The sequence below is a fragment of the Protopterus annectens genome, chromosome 7.part0 (genome assembly GCF_019279795.1).
Source record: "Protopterus annectens isolate FY-2018-M chromosome 7.part0, PAN1.0, whole genome shotgun sequence".
Taxonomy (NCBI): Eukaryota; Metazoa; Chordata; order Ceratodontiformes; family Protopteridae; genus Protopterus; species Protopterus annectens.
This window is the reverse complement of record NC_056739.1, coordinates 173213220-173234015: the sequence shown is the minus strand read 5'-3', so window position 1 is coordinate 173234015 and position 20796 is coordinate 173213220. Positions and strand designations below refer to the sequence as shown.

Genomic DNA, 20796 nt, shown 5'->3' with positions numbered 1-20796 from the left:
TTACCAGGGTAGTGAAAGTTCGGGTCCAAGACAGACTTCAACTAGACAGATACAAGGAAGAACAGTTGAGGATGATATTGTAGTTGACTTGACATCTACCTAGGGGTTGAAAAAGGCCAACCCTGGCAACCCTTGGAGTTTGATATTTAACCCAGAAAACAGTCAGCATGGAGGTCAACATGAGGGAATCAACATTACTAAAAAAATATATAAATAACCATCCAGCTGAAGCAATGTCCACATCTGACACGGAAGCCTTAAACAGGCCTGGTGAAAGGACCAAATTCATAGGAACCAATTCAGATTTAATAGAACATTTGTGGATCCCACTTCTGTGGCACAGAGATGGAAGTCTTGAATACGATCGAAACAACCTCTGTTCGATTATGGGAGCTGGAAGCAGGGAGAATGGGACTGGGTGTAGCCATTTTCAGTGCACTCCTTGGGGGGGACATGAGGTTCTGGCTCGCTGCTTGGAGTAGTAAGCAGACAAAACGTACTAGATGTAACAACCACAGAGCTCAAGCTTGCAAAGTACTTGGGGCTCGGAGGTTAGCCTATGTGAACAGGCATGCATATTCCCTATAACTGGCAGCACCAGCTGAGCTCTAATAAGCCACCCTGGGGATTAAGATCTCCAAGTGATGAGGAGAATTAACCAAGCCTTGCAGTCTGGTCTACTCTATCACCCAGCACCCACCTCTCCAGGGAAATGAATGGCCTGGATCATGCCCTCCTGCTAGGGTACAAAGGAGCCATATGCTCTTACCACAACTGGACACTGCCTTGCTCTCACTCTTGAAAGTGGAATGAATTGGTTGACTGTTAGGGAAGCCATTCAGCAAAATCCAATGGATGCTGGAGAAAACTGTGCTCAGGAAATGGCACCATAACATGAAAGGAATACATAAATTGTTTTAAGTTTCATTTCAACATATCAGCAAAGTCACTTTCCAGGTGTCAAGAAAAAAAAAGCAAAGGAAGAGAACAGCAAATGCCAAGGGGAGGATAAAGTAAAAAGAAAATTTTAAAACTAGCAAGGCAGAAGCTTCAGCAGTCAAAGCATCCTGGAGAACAGATTAAAAAATATATACAAAAATCTCCAGAAAAGGGACAGAAATTAGACCAAATTCACTAAAAAATACAACACAGAAGCCTTAAAGGCCATTTACCAGTACAACTGCATCTTATGCTCAAGCAAGAGAGCTGGGGAGGTGACTTAGTTGCAGAGCACTAAGGGTAAAAGTAAAGGGGCCAGGTAACTTGCCAAAGTCTCAGATGGTATGGCCTGAGAGCTTTACTCCTGAAGGGGAGAATGACTCACTCCCAATCTCAGATCCCACTGTGCAGACAAACTGCAATTTATGTTGCATGTGCATAATCTGGAAGGTAATTACCGACAACAGACTTACATTAAAGGAAAGAATTTCAGCTGTTGTCATATCCTCTCCTTCCATCTAATGAACAGTGCCCCGATTAAGCACTTTATTCCTCCTCCTGAGCGCTCTATTGTGCCAACCCTGGTGTCAGTTTGGATCACGGTAATCTTTTGTACCTGGATCTCCAGGATTTAGGACTAAATCAGCTACAGTTACAGAACTCTGCAGTCTGGCTACTTACTGGGGTATCTAGACTCCAACATATACATCAACTCTATGTGGGTTGCACTGCTTCCAAATAGGCATCATAATCAACTACAAAATTTCTGATCTTTACATATACAGCCAACATGGTTGCCCCCTCCCCCAAGTCCCCCATCATCAGAATTTCCTGCTTGATTATGCAAGGTTTTGCTTACCATGGGCCATGCCACTGGAACTTGCTCACCAGATTACAGGACCTACTGCAGAAAAAAAAAAAAAGTCTACTTATGCTGCCAATGATCAAGGCAATGTCATAGCATCTGACATTCATAAGCAAACACATGATGGCAGACTTTAAATACAGCTTTACTAACACCAAGTTATCCAACTGCAGATAGATAAAACAATTTGAAACAGTCATTTAAAGAGTTGTGTAGACCAACAATTTGCTTTATTTTTTTAAACTTAGTTTTCTCCTCATTGCCCACTCACTATCTACTCTGTGACCCAACCAACTCATTCATCCCAGCCCCAAGAACTGGATGAGGGGGCCACCATCCAGGGATACAACAGGAGTTTCAGTGCTCCATGTCCTTGCATCAAAGCAGGCCAAGAGAGTGGAATTCACACAATGAAGGCTCCTTTTAACACACATGCTCATACACTTCTTGCTCAAGCCTACTGCCTACTTGGTGGGGAGGTGTTTGAGAGGTACTCTTCTTGGCCGTTACGCTGTACCTGCAGCTTCTGTAGGCCATCAGTCCTGCAGAGGACAAACATTTCCTCCCTCCCACACAGAACAGATGCATTACTGTTGACCATTCACTAGCACTTTTTTCCATGCTGAAAGGGAAACTGTCCATTGAGATCAGAGTTCTACCCTGATAAATTCCAAACTTCCTTGCCAATGCCTCCAGCCCCTGGGTCAATAACTAATCTGGAGCCAAACTTCCTTGCCAATGCCTCCAGCCCCTGGGTCAATAACTAATCTGGAGCCATATGAGTCACAGTCAAGGCTCTCTTTCCATGCTAATGTACCAATTCTAAACTAGCTAGTGACTTCTACATTACCTGAGGAGGGGGGGGGGGGGTGTCCTCAGCAAAATTTAGACAATTTTAGTCCAATTGCAATGCAGTCACAAGAAACTGTACATACTCATCACTTTTGCCAGGCTGTGAAGCAGTGTTATAGGAAACACCAAGGACCCTAAATAATCTATAAAGTTAGGCAGATGTACCACAAACTTCATCTCTTACTGGACTAAATAATTAATTTACAGGTCACGTCTCTTAGGAGAAGTTGTGTTGCAAGAGCAGTGTCTTTTTCCATGGACAACATTGCATATGAATGAATCATTATATCATACTGACAGACACTGGGGAAAGAAAGAGCAGTGTTGTATTACTTTTGAATGAATCAGCAAAACAGCAATATACTGGTTCCAATCTTTAAGGAGCTAACACTGTCAGAGACTTAAACCAGAGTGATGCACACAGATCAAACCTCCGAGTACAGCTTTAACCAAAAAGTCTGAATGCAGTACTGTGAGACGGTTTTTCCCTGATGCAATCATTCTTACTTACCAAGACTCTTTGCAAGCCAGTCGTTGACACCATTTGGAAGAGCATCATAAGCTGTGTGAGGAGAATAAACTGCTATCCTGTTCTCCAGTGCAGCGATGACAATTCGCTCCTTCCACGTTTTCCATGTCACACGTGTTAATGCTTTAAATATGGGTGGGTGGTACGACAGGATCAAATCTGCCTTCTGGGACACTGCTTCCTCCATCACCCTTTCAGTTAGGTCATTTGTCAGGAAAAGGTTGCTGACTGTGTGTGGTGGGCTGGGCTCCACAAGTAGACCCACATTATCCCAACTTTCAGCCAATGAGAGAGATGCAAATTCATTCAGAGAGGAAATGACATCTGCGAGGTTCATCGCTGGGCGAGAGAAAGAATGCAACAACTTTGGCATACAACGGAGGTAGTTTGACAGACTGCAGGCACGGGAGAACAGCATACAGGGTTCAAATGGTCATTACTTGGCAAACACAGTAAATCTACAAAAGAAGTACAGGTATTTTAGTTCGTAGGTCTTTTAGATGCATTTCAATTGAATCAATAAATGATTCCTTCTCAAACAAAGGAATACACCTTATAAAGTGCAGTATAAATACTGGCTTGCTGGTAAATTTTAGCTGTAATGCTGTCACATTGATCACTTTAAAGGAAACCTTCACAGCTATAATGGAGACCACAGTTCAGTAATCTTTATGGACAGTGCCATCTGGAACAAAGAAGCTGTTGAAGTGAAATATCCACCATTTTATATTGACATCTGTTATATGCAGAAAGACCATTCTTACTAGTGAACCATTATCCTTAAAAGCAAGAGTATTCTGCTGTATGCAAATAGATGTAAAGATGTTACATGCATGGGAACAAAATGCTATTTTCACTTTGAGGGTAGGGAGCTCCATATTGTAAAAACCAACTTAGAAAATATGGCATTTGCACCAAAGCATAACACAAGTGAAAAAACGCAACATTCTTCGTGAAACACACAGGATGCTTACTTCTAATATAAATGAGATTCAGTAAAGTATTACTTTAGGCCATTACCATATTCTGCTCATTGCTGTATTCTGCATACAGAGCAAAAGATTTAACCCAATACCACCAATGGAAAGAGAGTCTAATGCAGTGTGTCATTCTATTACAGTGAAAGCATACAAATACTTCCAATACCACCAATGGAAAGAGAGTCTAATGCAGTGTGTCATTCTATTACAGTGAAAGCATACAAATACTTCCATCTGGTGCTCGCATATAAAAGGCCACATTTCAGTCACCAGATAAGAATGAAGCTTTTAGTTAACTGAAAGTTCAGCTACACAACTGATCCAGCTTTAGAAATTTCAGTATCTCAAAATGAACTCTAACCTATCCCCTGGCTGCTACAAACCATAGCATCTTGGTCACTGTTTTACAATTCCTTTAATACTCTACACCAAAGCAAATACATGACTTTCAAGAGAACTTTTAAAGCCTAAGCATGCAGGGGACCCCCTGGAACTACCAAGGTGGAGGATCCAAAGGCACGAAATATGGTAAAGTGACTGTCGGAAGTCTGCAAACATCCCATGGGCGTCTCCAGCAACCCTAGAGAAACAATGTCTTGAACTGCATACCCATCTAAAAAGATGGGAAACCAAGCTGGAGCATAAGCTTGGTTCTCTTTTCACTTAATTTCACTAAGACTTATTTTGTTTTAATGATTATTCTTCCACAGTAGCATTTACTTCTACAAAAATGTTTGTGTTGATGAATGAATATTCAGTAATTACTTTATTGATTCTCGGCTGGAGTGCCTTCTGTGTTGAGTCTGCATGTCCTCCCCGTGGTAGAGTGGCCTCCAAAAGACATGCGTGAATGGGTGTGCCTTCGCTGAAGGTTGAGCGTCGGGCAGGCAACTCGGCACCATAAAAAAAAAATCTACTGCCAATCATTAGCAGACCAGAGTTCCGCTGTGGTGACCCCTAACCAAGAAAAGCCGAAGAGAAACAACTGTATCACTTGACAACAGCGTGCTGCATTTTTATTTGAAGTGCGAACCCTGTTAAATCATTCTCCTTTCTATTTAGGAGTCATTAAAGTCCCAAACTGACTTTTTGCATTCAGATCTAAGCAATCTCCTTTCACCCATCACATGTACTGCAGCACCTTCTATAGGATGGATTTGGATTCCACCTCAACCCTAATGGCATTTGTAGATGCAGTCCCCCCCCCCCCCACACACACACTTTGGTCATGGGCAGCTAAGCAACACAGTAAGGCTGTTGCTTGGATACCTGGAACTCTTACTGCAACATGAACACAGAGACTTCAATGTGTACTTAACACTGCCACTCCAGAATGGGTTTAATTGCAAAACTGGTTGGTTTTAACTAATACTAACTGACATTTACCACCAAAAAATCTGGAGCATTCTTATGTCCTGCATGGCCAAGTCCTTCTGGCAGCGTTCTTCATGTTCCAGTGCACTTCACCCCTTCAAAGGAAGGTAACAATAAGAGTACTTTAACTGGTGGTCAGTCTAATTTTGATGCATGTGCACAATGGATTGACTCTGCACAAAGTATGGAGGTGGACCTACTCTTCTCACCTCCAATTCCCAACCCCCGCCCCTCTTTATTTACAAATTCACCATCTGTAAGTTACTTAATCACAGTAATATAATCAAGTCACTTTTATTAAATTAGAACTTGTTTTTAACTGCAATATACATGCCCCCTGAAAATATACTTCATAACTCTATTTTTACAATGCATCATGCCCTTTCGGAACATTAAAATGGTTCTGTGCCTCTTACTTTTTATACTGTGGCCTTACTAGGCAATTCATACAATTCTAAAAAAAGTTATAACAAACATACTCATGATCATACACAACTTCCAGACAATAAACAGTTTCTAAACTTCAAACGTTATAGCTCACATCACTTCAAGCAGTTACCAAAACATTTACATAACTCTAAAAGTCACTTATAAACAAATCCTATAAATGGAGACTATTTACAACTTCCAGCTAATATGTAGTTCTATATCAAGTGTGAAAAATCTCGATTCTACCTTCTCCATCAATTAAGTCTAACATATAGTTCTCCATATCTGATCCCTTCTACTCTGTACAGGTAGCAGGGCATGGTTTAGAAACAGCTGTCAGACTTTGATAGATACTTTTAATCAAACCTTATACCACAGGCATGGATGAAATCACATAGGTTCATAGGTTTATACTAGGCTATCTGCCCTAAGGCATTTATAAGCCTAGCCCAAAGTTTTGTGGCTTACGCTACACCCCTTATATAAAAAAATACTGTACCCATTAGTTTGTTGTGCCTCTGTCCAGCAGTGACACAGAGATGATTCCCGGGGTAAACCTACGATCTCCCATCCACAGGTCTAGATTTCTCTTGAAGAGAGTCAGCGAGGTGCTCTGCCTCACATGGACCGGGATTTTATTCCACAGCATAGGGAGTCTGAGTGATAAATCTATCCCTCCAGCACGTCCTATTTATATCCGTGCTAAGGTTTAAGTCACTTGCTCTAGTGGTTTTGGTGGATTTGGATTTTTTGAGGTGGAGCATGTCCATTAATCCGGGTTGGACATGGCCTTGTATGTCAGGCACATGTCACCTCTGAGCAGACGGTATGCGACTGAATAGAGCTGGAGTTTCTTCAATCTGGCAGCATATGACAGATTTTGGAGTCCCTTTATCCTTTTGGTGAGGAACTTTTGGGGTCTCTCCAATTGCTGCAGATGTCGGGTGAGATACATCCCGAATGGGGCATTGTACTCTATCATTGGTCTGATAAGTGAAGAGTACAGGGGAACAATGACCTCACTAGATATGGATGTGAATCCCTTCATGATCAGGTGGGCAATGTAGAAGGTCTTTCTAACCACTTTAGCAACGTGAGTGTCAAAAGAAAGGCCACTGTCAACCTGGGTCCCCAGGTCCCTGATAACCTCTTCTGTGCTTAGTGGATTGCCTCTTCTGTGCTTAGTGGATTGCCACCTATATGGTAGCTTGGGGTTACCTTGTTTTTCCCGAAGGGTATGACTATACATTTTTTGGCGTTTAACTTCAGGCCATGGCTCTGGCACCAGCTATCTGTTTCCGTGAGTCCCTTCTGAAGGATATCCGTGTCCGATGCACTTTCCACTATGGCGCCCAGTTTGCAGTCGCCTGCAAACTTTGTCAGCCAAAGTCCTCCCATGTTGGCCTGTACTTCTGAGAAGTAGATGCCGAACAATAGGGGGCCAAGGACCGAGCCCTGTGGGACACCACTTGTGACCGGCTTGGAGTCTGACATAACGCCAGCAACTCTAACCCTGTGGGTTCTGTCCTTAAGCCAGTTTGCAACCCATCTTGTGACATATGGGTTTACATTTAAGCTGGTAAGTTTTTCTACAATACCCGAGTGGGGTATTGTGTCGAAAGCCTTTGCAAGGTCAAGGTAGGCTGTATGGACTGCCTTTCCCTCATCAATGGCCTTGGTGACTGTTTCGAAGAAGTCGACCAAGTTCAAAAGGCATGATCTGCCCTTGACGAAGCCAAACTGGGTCGGGTCCAATGTCTGCAAGTCCCCTATATCTTTGTTTATGAGCTCCATTATGATCCTTTCCATAGCTTTGCAGACTAGACTTGTTAAGCTTATGGGGCGGTAATTACCAGGGTCCGTAGAGGCACCGCCTTTGTGGGGTGGGACCACAGTTGCCGTACGCCACTCCTTGGGCACGTATCCTGTGGTAAGGCTGAGATTAAACAGCTGCCTTATGTGCGGGTTTAATTCCTCATTTAGCTCGTGTAGCACACATCACACCCTAAATTTGTAAGAAAGAGGGACATTAATTTCAAGGAACTATTTGAAAGAAAACCTAATTTCCAGGCTAATAATTCTAACACACGACTAGGCATCAAATGTGGGTCCTGTAATCAATGCCATGCCATTATTAATGCTCCAACACTTACATTCCCTCCAGGAATTTTAACATCAAATCATATCACTACACCTGTGGGAGTAAAGGGGTTGTCTACCTACGTTTTTGCACCATCTGCTCAAGCTTCTATTTTGGCAAAACTGAGAGGCCATTTGGGAAAAGACTCTACGAACATTTTTACGATCTAAGTAAACAAAGGGAGTCTAACGCATTCTATAAGCATTCACTCACTTGCCCTGGGATAGATCTTAAATTCATAGTGTTAGAGCAAGTTACCCCGGATGCTAGGGGAGGTGATTGGGAGACGACCCTCTAATACAAGGAACTTACATGGCAACTTAAACTAGATGCAGGCAGACACCCTGGATTAAATGACATCAACATAAACAGTGTCCTCAAGCTAAGAAAGGCTCGATTATGAGAAGCTCATTCATTGCTGATAAAAAATCTTCAAGTGAAATATGATAAATGATTTATTTTAATTTATTGCTAAATGCAATGCCTACAGTTTCTTTCGATTATTTTATATTTCAGTTTTAATATTTACTGTATACATTTATTATAATGCACCAGGTTTAACTTTTAACAAAGAAGCATTTTTAACAATTTATCAACTCCAGCATTTTTAAGCTTTATTTTTTTAATTGATTAATTAATAATTAACTTCAGTGTATATAAAGCCTTGTAGCACTTTGGATGTTCACTTGATAAAGCTCGGCACAGACAGAGCGAAAGCGCTTGTGTTTTCATATTAAAGAATTAGACTTTCTGAGCAGCAATCTGTCTTGGTTTGGTTTTCCACCTTGGATTTATTTTTTATTGGTCCTGTTCGTGCTTTTCTGGATTCCTGGCTATGTTTTAGTTATACATTACATATATTCTTTTGTATAACTATCCATCCAACATTACATAAAATCAATCAATTCCTTACTTCCCTAAAACCTAACTTCTCCTCCAAAACACTATTCTGCATGTATTGTTGCCACAGTTTCCATTTGTTCTATGCAATTTGTATCCTTTCTAAATATCCCACTTCAGGTTATTTTACTTCTGTTACAACATTCAATACTTCAAATCCAGTTGGGTTTAGACTTGGACTTCCATTTTCTAATAAATGCTTTTTGGCAGCCACTAGAATTAAACTTAACAAGGTCTTACTATGTCCAAGCAATTCAGATCCTGTACCCCAGCTCAAAACAAATCATTTCTTTAGTTATATCCATTTGTTCACTGTTTCTGACAAGAGTACTTTGCAGGAATTTTTTTAAAGTCTGCCAGCTCATTACATTCCCAAAACACATGTTCCCAGTTACATTTTTCTTCCGCCTTCACACCTTCAATATTTGCCTTTTACTTGAGGAAAACACCTCTGGAGTCTGCTTGGGGTACAAAAATACCTATATAAACACTTCCAAGCAAAAATCCTAAACCTTTCTAGACTTTGCTGCATATCTGGGAGCCACGCACATGTCCTCCCCTTGTTTCTTTCTGTATTGCTTATCCATTCTCTCTCTTCTCTATCATTTCTAACCTCAAAGGATCACCTCCTGTAGTTATTGTGCAACATTTGTATGCCCGACTTATTATCCTTTTTTAAAACAGCAGCTTCTGTTCCAGATTCAACTAAAAACTCTACCAGAGCAGGTCTTTCCCTTAGGATCCCCTATCCCCTTCTCTTTCCCTACACTCAATCACTGACAGGGAAGGCAGTCTAGTCTGTAGTCTAAATGTCTTCTTGGTCCTCTTCCCATTCTGTTACTTTTCCCTCTCTATTTGCTCCCAATACTTTGGTTCCTTTGTCAGTTTTCTCAAGTAAATTCCAGCCCTTTCTTGACTATTATCTGTACCTTTAACTGCAATTTTCCACATCAGCAAAATCTCCTTTCTCCATTCTCATTTTGGCTTAGTTCTTAGAATACTTTATGAATATATTCTGAATGGCTTTTGTTAATCACCTCAAGAATCTGGATCCAAAATCCCACACTCTCCTTATTTCTTGAATTTTCTCCCTGCTTCATCATCCCTTGAATTATAGCTTTCTGCTTGTGTTGTGTATACAAGTCTCAACTGTGTAGTTCTAAAACATCCCTTCAGATCAGGTAATCCTAAAACACCTTGTTCTACTGAAAGGATAATCTTGTCCTACTTGACCCTTGCACTCTTTCCCATCACATAGATTCATAGGTGTGTACTAGGCTAATGGCACTGGAGCCTTTACAAGCCTAGCTCATAGGATTACCTGGCATCGTGCCACCTAACCTTAGTTCCCAGTGCCTCTGTCTAGTACAGCTACTGGAGTGATCCTGGGGTGAATTTTCTATTTCCCATCCACTCATCAAGATTTATCTTGAAGAGGGCCAGTGAGGTGCTCTATTTCACATGTATGGGAACTCTATTCCAGAGCATGGGCGGTCTCTGGGTTATGAACCTGTCCCACCAGCACTTTCTGTTGATTGTGGTAATGGAGGTTGAGGTCTCTGAAGCATGTGGTGCAGAGGGGATTGGGATTTCTTTAGATGTAGCATTTCTAACAGGGCTGGGTCAGACATGGCTTTGTAAGTCAATCTGAGATCACCTCTAAAGTAGGCGATATGAGATGGAGAATAAAGTTTTTTGAGCATGTCCATACAGGACAAGTGTTTAAGGCCTAGGATCCTCTTTTTTTCTTTTTGATCCTCTCTCCAGCTGTTGCAGTGAGGTACATGCCAAATGGGGCATTAAACTCTATGATTGACCTAATGAGGGAAGGGTAGAGGGAGATGATGAACTCTTTCTTCCTGGATGCAAAACCCTTAGTAACGCCTTCTGTGTTCAGTGGACTACCATCGATGTGGTAGTTCAAGGGAACTGGGTTTTTCCCAGAGGGGGATCACGACATTTTTTGGCATTGAGCTTAATCTGACACGAGCCAGTCATTGGCCTCAGTGAGGTCTTTCTGCAGAATGTAAACATCACTTGGGGAGTTGATAATAGCTCCCAACTAACTTTGTCAATCAGAGTCCCTTCGTGTTGGCTTGGACATTAGAGAAGTAGATACCAAACAAGAGAGGACCCAGGACCGTACCCTGTGGAACTCCACTCGTGACTGGTCGGCAGTCTGACTTGGAGCCAGCTACTTTCACACTGTGGGTTCCATCTGTGAGCAAGTTTGCAACCCACCTACTGGTATAGGGGTTGCTGCCTAGCTTACTGAGTTTTTCTAAAATTCCTGAGTGGGGAATGGTATCAAAGGCCTTGGCCAGATCAAGGTAGGCTGTATATACCACATTGCCTTCATCCACAGCTCTGGTGACTGTCAACCAAGTTGAGCTAAATTACTGTCCACAACTTCTTCCCTGGTTGATAAAAAATATATATGCCTGACTTGTAAACAATACTAAATAGACTAAAACAATGTAACTGCTTGTATCTTGCTATCCATATCCATAAATGACAGCTTCCAGTTTCTCAGTTTTTGTATTATCTTTTCAGTCTCTTCTCACGCAACTTTAACTGCATAGCAGAATCCTTTTTAATCCATACTCAAATACTCAACTTTATTGCATCCCTATAAATATGGGTATTGCTGAACCAATAAATGTATAGGTACATATCCATACTCAAATACTCAACTTTATTGCATCCCTATAAATATGGGTATTGCTGAACCAATAAATGTATAGGTACATATCTACAGCTATAGTCTTTGCTTTATCTTTGTTAATTTTATATCTCAAAAAAGTCTTGAACTTTTCTCAAAATGTTCCACAAAACCAGGATGTCATTTTCTGGTGTTAATCAGGTAAAAATCATCATCTGCAAATAAAGACAATTATCACATCAATCCTTGAATATCAAAATCCATATTTTTTTTGCCAGTGGATTCAAGGTAAAGCAAATAAAGGGAGGACATCCCTGCCTGGTTCCTCAGTTCAGAGGCAAGATGTCAGAGGAATCCTCCCTCCGATTTTTGCAACTGATCCTACATATTTCCCAATAATTAACCTCAATGTATCATGGAATACAAATGCTTCCAGTGCCTTAGTCATAAAATCCCAGTTTACTTTGTCAATTGTTTTCTCGGCATCAGGATCACCCCAAAACAGTGATATTTTCTTACATTCTGCTTTCCTCTGGATCAACATGGTTTTATTAATGTTATCAAACGTTTGCCTCCCCTCCACAAAAACCACAATGATCCACATTGGTCAACTTTAGCAACACCTTTGCCATTCTTTTCATTGTTATATACAAAAATACTTTAATCATGATTTAAAACTGAAACAGGCCTATATGAACTAGAGTCTGATGGGTCTTTGGTGTCTTTAGGTATTGTTGCCACCACAGATTTTATTGTTGCCACCACAGATTTATCTCAGGATGTTACTGCTTCCCTACTTTAAAAATACTGTTAAACTAAACCTTCCAGATCTTTACTACTTTCTTCTCTCATAGGTAGGTACTAGGCTATCTGCCTGAGGGCATTTATAAGCCTAGCCAGAGTGCGTCAGCTTTCGCTGCTCCATTGATTAAATTAACTGAGCCTCTGTCATGAGAGCCAATAAAGTGATCCCCGGGGTGTATTTTCTGTTACCCATACACTCGTCAAGGTTTCTCTTGAAGAGTGTTAGTGAGGGACTCTGCCTAATGTAGTTAGGAATTTTTTCCAAAGCATGGGGAGTCTGACAGGAATCTATCCCTCCAGCATGTTCTATTTATTGGTGTGGCGAGGTTTAGCTCACTACAGCGAGTGGCAGCAGTGACTTGGATTTCTTTAGGTGGAGCATGTCCATCAATTCTGAGTTGGACATGGCTTTGTAAGTCAGGCAGAGATCACCTCCAAGTAAGCGATATGCCACTGAATACAGCTGGAGTTTTTCCAGTCGGGCAACATAGGACATATGTTTGAGACCAATAATCCTCTTGGTGAGGTACGTTTGTGGTCTTTCCAGCTGTTGGAAGTGTCTTGTGAGGTACATCCCAAACGGGGCATTGTACTCTATGATGGGTCTGTTGAGTGACGAGTAGAGGGGCACTATAACCTCTTTATTTCTAGATGCAAAACCTTTAGTAATTAGATGGGCTACATAGAAGGATTTCCTAACTACTTTGGCAATATGATTATCAAAGGAGAGATTACTACTACTTGGGTCCCCAGATCTCTTATTACCTCTTCTGTATTAAGGGGGCTGCCACCTACGTGGTAATTCATGGGCGTTTTGTTTTTCCCAAACGGGATGACTATGCATTTTTTGGCATTTAGCTTGAGACCATGACTTTCAGCAAGGCCCTTTTGGAGAATGTCTGTGTCAGCCGGAGAGTCAGTTATGGCTCCCAGTTTGCAGTCATCAGCAAACTTGGTTAGCCATAGTCCTCCTGTGTTTACCTGTACTTCTGAGAAGTATATGCCGAACAGTAGGGGGTCCCAGGACCAAGCCTTGTGGGACACCACTTATGACTGGTTTAGAGTCGGACCTGGAGCCAGCTATTCTTACCGTGCGAGTTCTGTCTGTAAGCCAGTTGGCAACCCATCTCATGACATAAGGGTTTATGTTCAGGCTGGTGAGTTTTTCTATAATTCCCGAGTGGGGAATGGTGTCAAAAGCCTTGGCAAGGTCAAGGTAGGCTGTGTGACCTACCTTCCCCTCATCTATGGCCTTGGTGGCTGTCTCGAAGTTGTCAATCAGGTTTAGTAGGCATGATATGCCCTTAAAGCCGAACTGGGTCGGGTCAAGTATTTGGAGGTTCCCAATGTCTTTGTTAATGAGTTCCATGATGATGTGCTCCACAGCCTTGCAGACCAGGCTAGTGAGGCTTATGGGGCGATAGTTACCAGGGTCAGTTGTGGCCCCTACTTTGTGGAGCAGAACTGTTGCTGTGCACCATTCTATGGGCACGTAGCCTGTGGAGAGACTGAGGTTGAACAGTGCGTTTAGGTGGGGGGTTAGTTTGTTCTGTAGTTCGTGCAAGACGCAGCCTGGGACACCATCTGGCCCCACTGATGCTGTGTTTTTAGCTTTTGAAAGGGCTGTTTTCACCTGTGCATCTGTGATTTCCAGGACACTACACTTTTCCGGTGTTGTTGTGTGTCCTTTTGGGGGTTAGAGGGGGGTGAAGTTTGCACTGAATCTGTCAGGATGTTGGCAATATCAGTGGGTGCAGTATATTTTGTGCTATTTTGCACTAGCTCAGAGCATATCTGCCAGTTGCCACTTAAGATTCTTGACATAGCCAAAGAAGGCTTTGTGGTTATCTTTCAAATCCTTGGCTATTTTTCTTTCGACGTTAACCTTGGAGGATTTTATGAGGGACCTTAGTTTCTTACTGATACTGATCAGGGATGTCTTTCCTTCTTGTGATTTGCTTTTTTTCTGAAGTAGTTTCCTCCTTCTATTGTATTGCCTGTTTATGGCAAGGGTCCACCAGACTGGTTTCTTTCTCTTAGGGGAGGGAGTCTTGGTTTTGCTAGGGATGGCACGATCCATGTATCCTTGTAGGTGCTCATAAGAGTGCATTTGCAAAGGTTTCTGCATCTTGGGCAGCGTTATCCTTTAGCGTGGGGGCTGTGAAACTTACCACCTCTGTCTTAAGTAAGGTGAAGTTTGCTTTAGAAAAGTTTTTTACTGTGGTTTCCTTAGTTGAGGGTGGTGTTGGGGTATGGACATCCACAGTGATTAGTTTATGGTCTGACCTAACCAGTGATGGGTTGACCTCTGGTGTGGAACACTTGTCGCCCATGTTGGTGATGACCAGGTCCAATATGTTTTCACCTCTGGTAGGAGAGTTTACCAGCTGATCCAGGGCATTTGAGTTGATAAATTCCAGGAAGCGGTGGACCTGGGAGTTTGTACTTGGGGTAACTGAAATTGCCCAATATCAGGGGGTTTGGTAGGACCTTCATGTTTTCCAGTGTCTCCAGAAAGACAGAGTGGTGGTCCTGGGTCATGGAGGGTGATCTGTAACAGGCCACAATTTGCATTGCAGATTTGCCTGATATTAGTTGCACATGGATGATCTTGGAAGTATCATGCTGTGCCACTAACCTGGTAGTGTAGGTATCCTTGATGAATATGGATACACCCTCTTCTTTTGTGTTTCCGTCCATGTTCTGTGGCCTAAATGTGTGGTACGAGTTGTAGCCCGGTAGTGCTGGGGTGCTCTGTGGAGCCTTGAACCAGGTTTCAGTTACTAAACAGATGTCTACGTTCTCCATACTGAGGAGTGCTTTGAGCGCATGCATTTTGAGATTTAAACTCCTGGCGTTGAGTAGCATAACCCTCATTTTTTTATTTGTGCTGTTTACGGAGGTGGGTTTGACTTTTGAGCCTTGCCTAAAAAAGGCACTAATGGGGGCAGCAAGAGCCCTGGCCAGTATTTGAAAGCCCAGGGGTGACGGGTGCAAGTAGTCTCTTGCGAAGCAACGAGGCCTGTCGTCCCAGGCTGACAGACACTGGATTCCCTTTGAATGACACCAGAAGCTTAGCTAATTGTTGAAATTGATAATTTTTTTCTTTATACTGCAGTATCATTCTTGGTGAGGGCAAGATGCTACTCAGGGTCAGGGTCATACCTGCCTGGGCTACATGATCAAAGAGCTCTTTCATGTCTCTTTTCATGTAGTCCAGGGAGGGACATCTCAAGTCATTCACACCAACATGAACAATGACAGAGTCATATTTGTACTTGTTCTGGAGTGACCCGAGTGCTTGTGTTACGTGGCAGATTCTGGCTCCTGACAGGCAGCTAACAGTAACCTTCTCCTTGTCCAGCCTAGTGAGTGGGACATCAGTGTGCCCGACTACAGAGTCACCTATTACTAGTGTGTTAGGTATGTTATTTCACCTTAAGGGCTGTGATTGTGCGGCACACCGATTTTGTGTTTTATGTGTTGTCTGGTTTGTGACGGGAGGTGCAGGCTTTGTGGGTGTCTGTCTGGAGCTCTCTGATGCTTTTGCAGGTTTTTATTTAGAGCCTCAGAGTATGATTTTGTGTATTTATATGTATTTTTTGCCAGTGCTGGTTTAGTAGGTCTATGTGAGGCTGGAGGTGTGGTGCAAGTTTTAACCTTCTCCTCATGACTGCCTGTTCCAGTCTTGGGTGGAGAGAGCTTAGCCTCCAATTTAGCTATATAATTGCATCTCTCGCATATGTTAATGTTTTGTGGTAGGAGGAGAGGGTTGTCTGTGTACATGAGGCAGTTGTAACATTGCCTCAGGATACCCAGGTTCACCAGCTGGACTGGAGAGTATACCTGAAACTGCCCTTTGGTAATGTCTGAATAGTAGGGTGAGCTGCTTGGTTGGTGAGGGGTGAATAATGAGCCTTGCCCTGCTGGGCAATCAAGTGTCGGGGTACATTAGTGTTTGCTATTAGGTCTGAGCAAGTGCTGGACTGTAGGATCCTTTTTAAGTACTTATGCTGAGTTAGACTACTCCAAACTCTCCTAGCTTCCAGACGTCTCCAGGGACACCATCTATTCTTGGAGGCTTTCCTGCAGAATGATTATACATCACCCTTTTTCTCATCTTCTCCTATGTTAACTGATAAGCCTCATCTACCGCTAACCTTAATATATAATTACGTTTTCCATAATATTTCCATTTGTGCTCTTCCTTTACTTCCAAATTTACCTGCTTTATGCTTTGAAAGCCCGAGAAACCGATACCAAAGAGAGAGCCCAGCACTGATCATTGAGGTAAATTTTTATAAACATTCAAATGTAGCACCTCTGACTGTAACCACATAGATTCTGTCATCCAGTTAGTTATTTATGCACAAAATATAAATTTATATTCAAGTCTATTAATAATGCCTACACAAGGACTAGTGGAAAAGGCCTTGGCCAGGCTCAGATATGCCATATGTACTGCATAACTGCTGTCCACAGTATCAATAACATTTTCAAAGACATGAATGATGTTACAGGCGGGATCTGCCTTTGACATTGGAAAATTGGTGAGGGTCCAGGGTTAAGAGAGTTTCAATATCCAAATTAATGACAGACATTAATTAATTCCATAGGTTTACATAGGAGGCTAGTGAGACTAATGGGTCTGTACTTAACAGGGCATGTGGTTGAGCCACCTTTGTATTAACGACCATTTTAAAGGCTTTGTAAATATACCCAGTGAACATGCACAACCTGGTTAAGTTATCAGGGCTACCAGGAGGCCTTTTTAGCTTTTGAGAGAACTTGCTCCACATGCAATACAATTTATCAGCTAGGGTATTAACCATTTCATTAGTAGACAATATTACTATAGACTTCATCTAAAGATGGATGCTAGCTAACTTTCTGCATACATAAAGAAAAAAATTAGACAACTTTGGTTTTAGTAGTTAAATTTTAAGTGAACGTTCTGCTTTGAGCTTCCTAATGCTACTCTTAAGGTCTTTGATAGTTTAGTTAAGGGTGCTTTAAAGGTGGCTGGAATGAGAACTCTCATAACCATTAATTACTTCTTATGGTTTTTATATATTTCATTTAAACTAGCATTCCACTTAAGAAAGGTCTGTAATCTTGAAAATGGTGTTGAGACTTCCTATACTCTGGAACAAGCTACCCATCTATGTCAAGCAACGTTCTTCATTAGCACTCCTCAAAAAAATCTTGATGAGTGGATGGGAAATAGGAAATACACCCTGGGGATCACTTCTGTCTCTCTGTTGGACAGTGGCAGAGGAAAATAACTTTCTTGGGTGGCATAAGCTATGGTAACTTGCTGGCTAGGCTTACATAGGCCCTTGGGCCGATAGCCTAGTACCTACCTATGAAAACACTTTCAAGGTAAGTCACACAAAATCAAGGGAACACACAATGAGTTTCTGAATTAGGGTTAGTATTTTACAATCAGGGTTAGTGTGGGTGTTGAGTTTTAGGAATTGGTTTATAGTTATTTCAACGGGTGAGCAAGTTTCACGAAGAAAAAAAGCTTCTGATGTCAACAGATAAAGGAGTTCATTCCTATTATTCTGGGGAAAAAAGAGTTATGCTTGTAGTAACTAATGCCACAAAACCATTTTTTTTTTATTTTTACTTTAAACTATTTAAGACTGATTGAGCCCAAAGGATCATTTTCAGCTTCGACCATATTACAAAATAAAAGGGATCTACTTCTAAAGCCCAACTCTCAGATAACTTGACTTTTGACTTTCAAAATCCTGAGACGAAAATCACACAAGTTCAGAAATCAGAATGTTGATTTTTACCAGGGTAAGTAAATATGTGGCCAACTGTAAACAAAACTCATGCAGAGGTAAGTAAAACTCATGCAGAGGTAAGTGAAACTCAGCTAGGTGGGGGGCTACGCACCCCACACCCCCAACTGCACTACAGTGGAAAACAATATTTACTTAGCCTAGTAAACAGTACACATCTGAGTTTCTGAACTTTTGTGATTTTCATTTCAGGATTTTTCAAAGTCAGTCATCTAAGACTCGGGCTTTAGAAGCACACCCAATAAAAGCCGTTACTTGTATACATGATATACCGCAGTGACAAAATCAAAACATTCAGGCAGCTCAGTTTAAAATTTGCTTCCTCTCCTTTCAGAAAGTGCACAAATTTTATTTACTTTTTTTGTTTTTTTAATGGAGTAATTTAACTGGTCAAAGGACCCTTTTCAGACACAACCTGGGCCATGCAGAAAAAAATGATGAGAGACCTTTATACAAAAAAATAATGCACAAGTTTGCTTATATAAAAATACAGCTATGTGTAAGTCTGTAAAGCAAAAACAGCTTACAAGATAAAGGAATTCATTTTTTGAAATTCTCAATTCTCCAAGATGTTTTCACAGTAATGCAACAGCATCATGGGAGCACAGATTTTTACAAAAAAAACTGTATTGTTAAAACCAAACACAAGAAGCTGTAAAAACAATATTGTATTGCTACAATACACTTCAAGCATATTGAGATTACCGAGAAAAAATCTACCAACAAGCTACAAAAGACTCTCCTTTACTACAAGGAAGATGATCTTTAAAATGTTTACTAAAACACCACCTTTGCTACAAGAGCACTGGTATACACACCAGTGCAACAATGAAGCAGAATGAGACACTAATGTAAACTGTACAAAACATACTAATACTTTGCCTTTATTCTTTTTAAAGCATTCTATACATCAATGGCTTATTTTGATCTAGTTCTCCAAAATTAAGTAAAAGACAGAGAAAGATGCACAGTTATATAGTAGCCCAACTTCAACCCAAAGCTGGAAGAACTCTAAAACCAAAAACACAGCATCCATGGGACCGGACAACATCCCAGACTGCGTTTTACATGAACTTCAGACCGAACTGGCTCCCCACCTAAGCACCATGTTCAATCATAGTCTCACGTCAGGCTTTGTGCCCACTGAACGGCGCACAGCAACAGTTATCCCACTCCACAAAGGGGGAGCCACCACTGATCCTGGGAACTATCGCCCTATTAGCCTGACGAGCCTGGTCTGCAAGACCATGGAACTCAAACAAGGACATTAGTAACCTCCAAACTCTGGACCCCACCCAGTTCGGGTTTGAGAAAGACAGATCATGCTTTCTGAACCCAATAGACTTCTTTGAGACAGTCACCAAAGCCGTAGACAAGGGTAAGATGGTTCACACAGCCTGTCTTGACCTTGCCAAGGCTTTTGACACCATCCCCCATAATGGAATTATAGCTAAACTCACTAAACTAGGTAAAAATCCATACGTCACAAGAGGGGTTGCCAACTGGCTCACAGACAGAACCCACAATGTAAAAGTTGCAGACTCCAAATCTGACTTCAAACCAGTGACAAGAGGAGTACCACAGGGTTCAGTCCTGGGACCTCTCCTGTTTGGTATCTACTTCCCTGAAGTACAAGTTAACACAGAATGCCTCTGGCTAATGAAGTTCGCAGATGAGTGCAAACTAGGAGCCATAGTAGAGGCCCCAAATGATGTGGACATCCTACAGAAGGGCTTCACTGAGACAGATGCCGCATGACCTCAAGCTCAATGCCAAAAGTGTATCGTCATCCCCTTTGGTAAAAACTCTGTACCCATGAACTACCACATAAACAGCAGTCTACTTAATGCCGAATGTGTGATAAGACACCTTGGGACCCAGGCTGACAGTAGTCTCTCCTTTGATGATCACATCACCACAGTAGTCAGGAAATCCTTCTATGTGGCACACCTCATCACAAAAGGGCTGCCATTCAGAAAAAAAAGAAGAGGTTATTGTTCCCCTCTACTCGGCACTCATTAGACCCATTACAGAGTACACCACCATATTTGGAACGTACCTCACAAGACATCTGCAGCTGCTGGAAAGGCCACAGAAGTACAGCACACAGAGGATTACTGGCCTGAAAACACATGCCCTACATTGGCCATCTCAAAAACCTCCATCTTTACTCTGTAGCATATCGCCTACTCCGAGGAATCTCTGCCTAAAATATAAAGCTATGTTAAACCCAGAGCTCTTCGACATACTACACCTAAAGAAATCCCAATCCCTCAGAGCTACACACTCTAGGGATCTAAACCTTATCACCACAGTAAACAGGACATGCTGGAGGGATAGCTTCCTGTCCCAGAGACTTCCTATACTCTGGAACAAGCTACCTATCTATGTCAAGCAAAGATCCCCATTAGTACTCTTCAAGAAAAGTCTTGAGTGGATGGAAAATAGGAAATACACCCAGGGGGGTCACTTCTGTGGCTCTGCTCGACACGGGCACAGGAAATTAACT

At 41.9% G+C, this 20796-nt stretch overlaps 1 protein-coding gene across 2 annotated transcripts in view; it reads right to left on the bottom strand.

Moving 5' to 3' along the window:
• NIF3L1 (NGG1 interacting factor 3 like 1) overlaps positions 1 to 20796 on the bottom strand; it is a 246368-nt gene that overhangs the window by 224654 nt on the left and 918 nt on the right. For both annotated transcript variants that reach the window (XM_044076644.1, XM_044076645.1), the window contains exon 2: positions 3168 to 3643. In XM_044076644.1, coding sequence (XP_043932579.1) covers positions 3168 to 3603 — 436 coding nt within the window. In that variant the 5' untranslated portion in view covers positions 3604 to 3643. The remainder of the gene's footprint in view (positions 1 to 3167; positions 3644 to 20796) is intronic.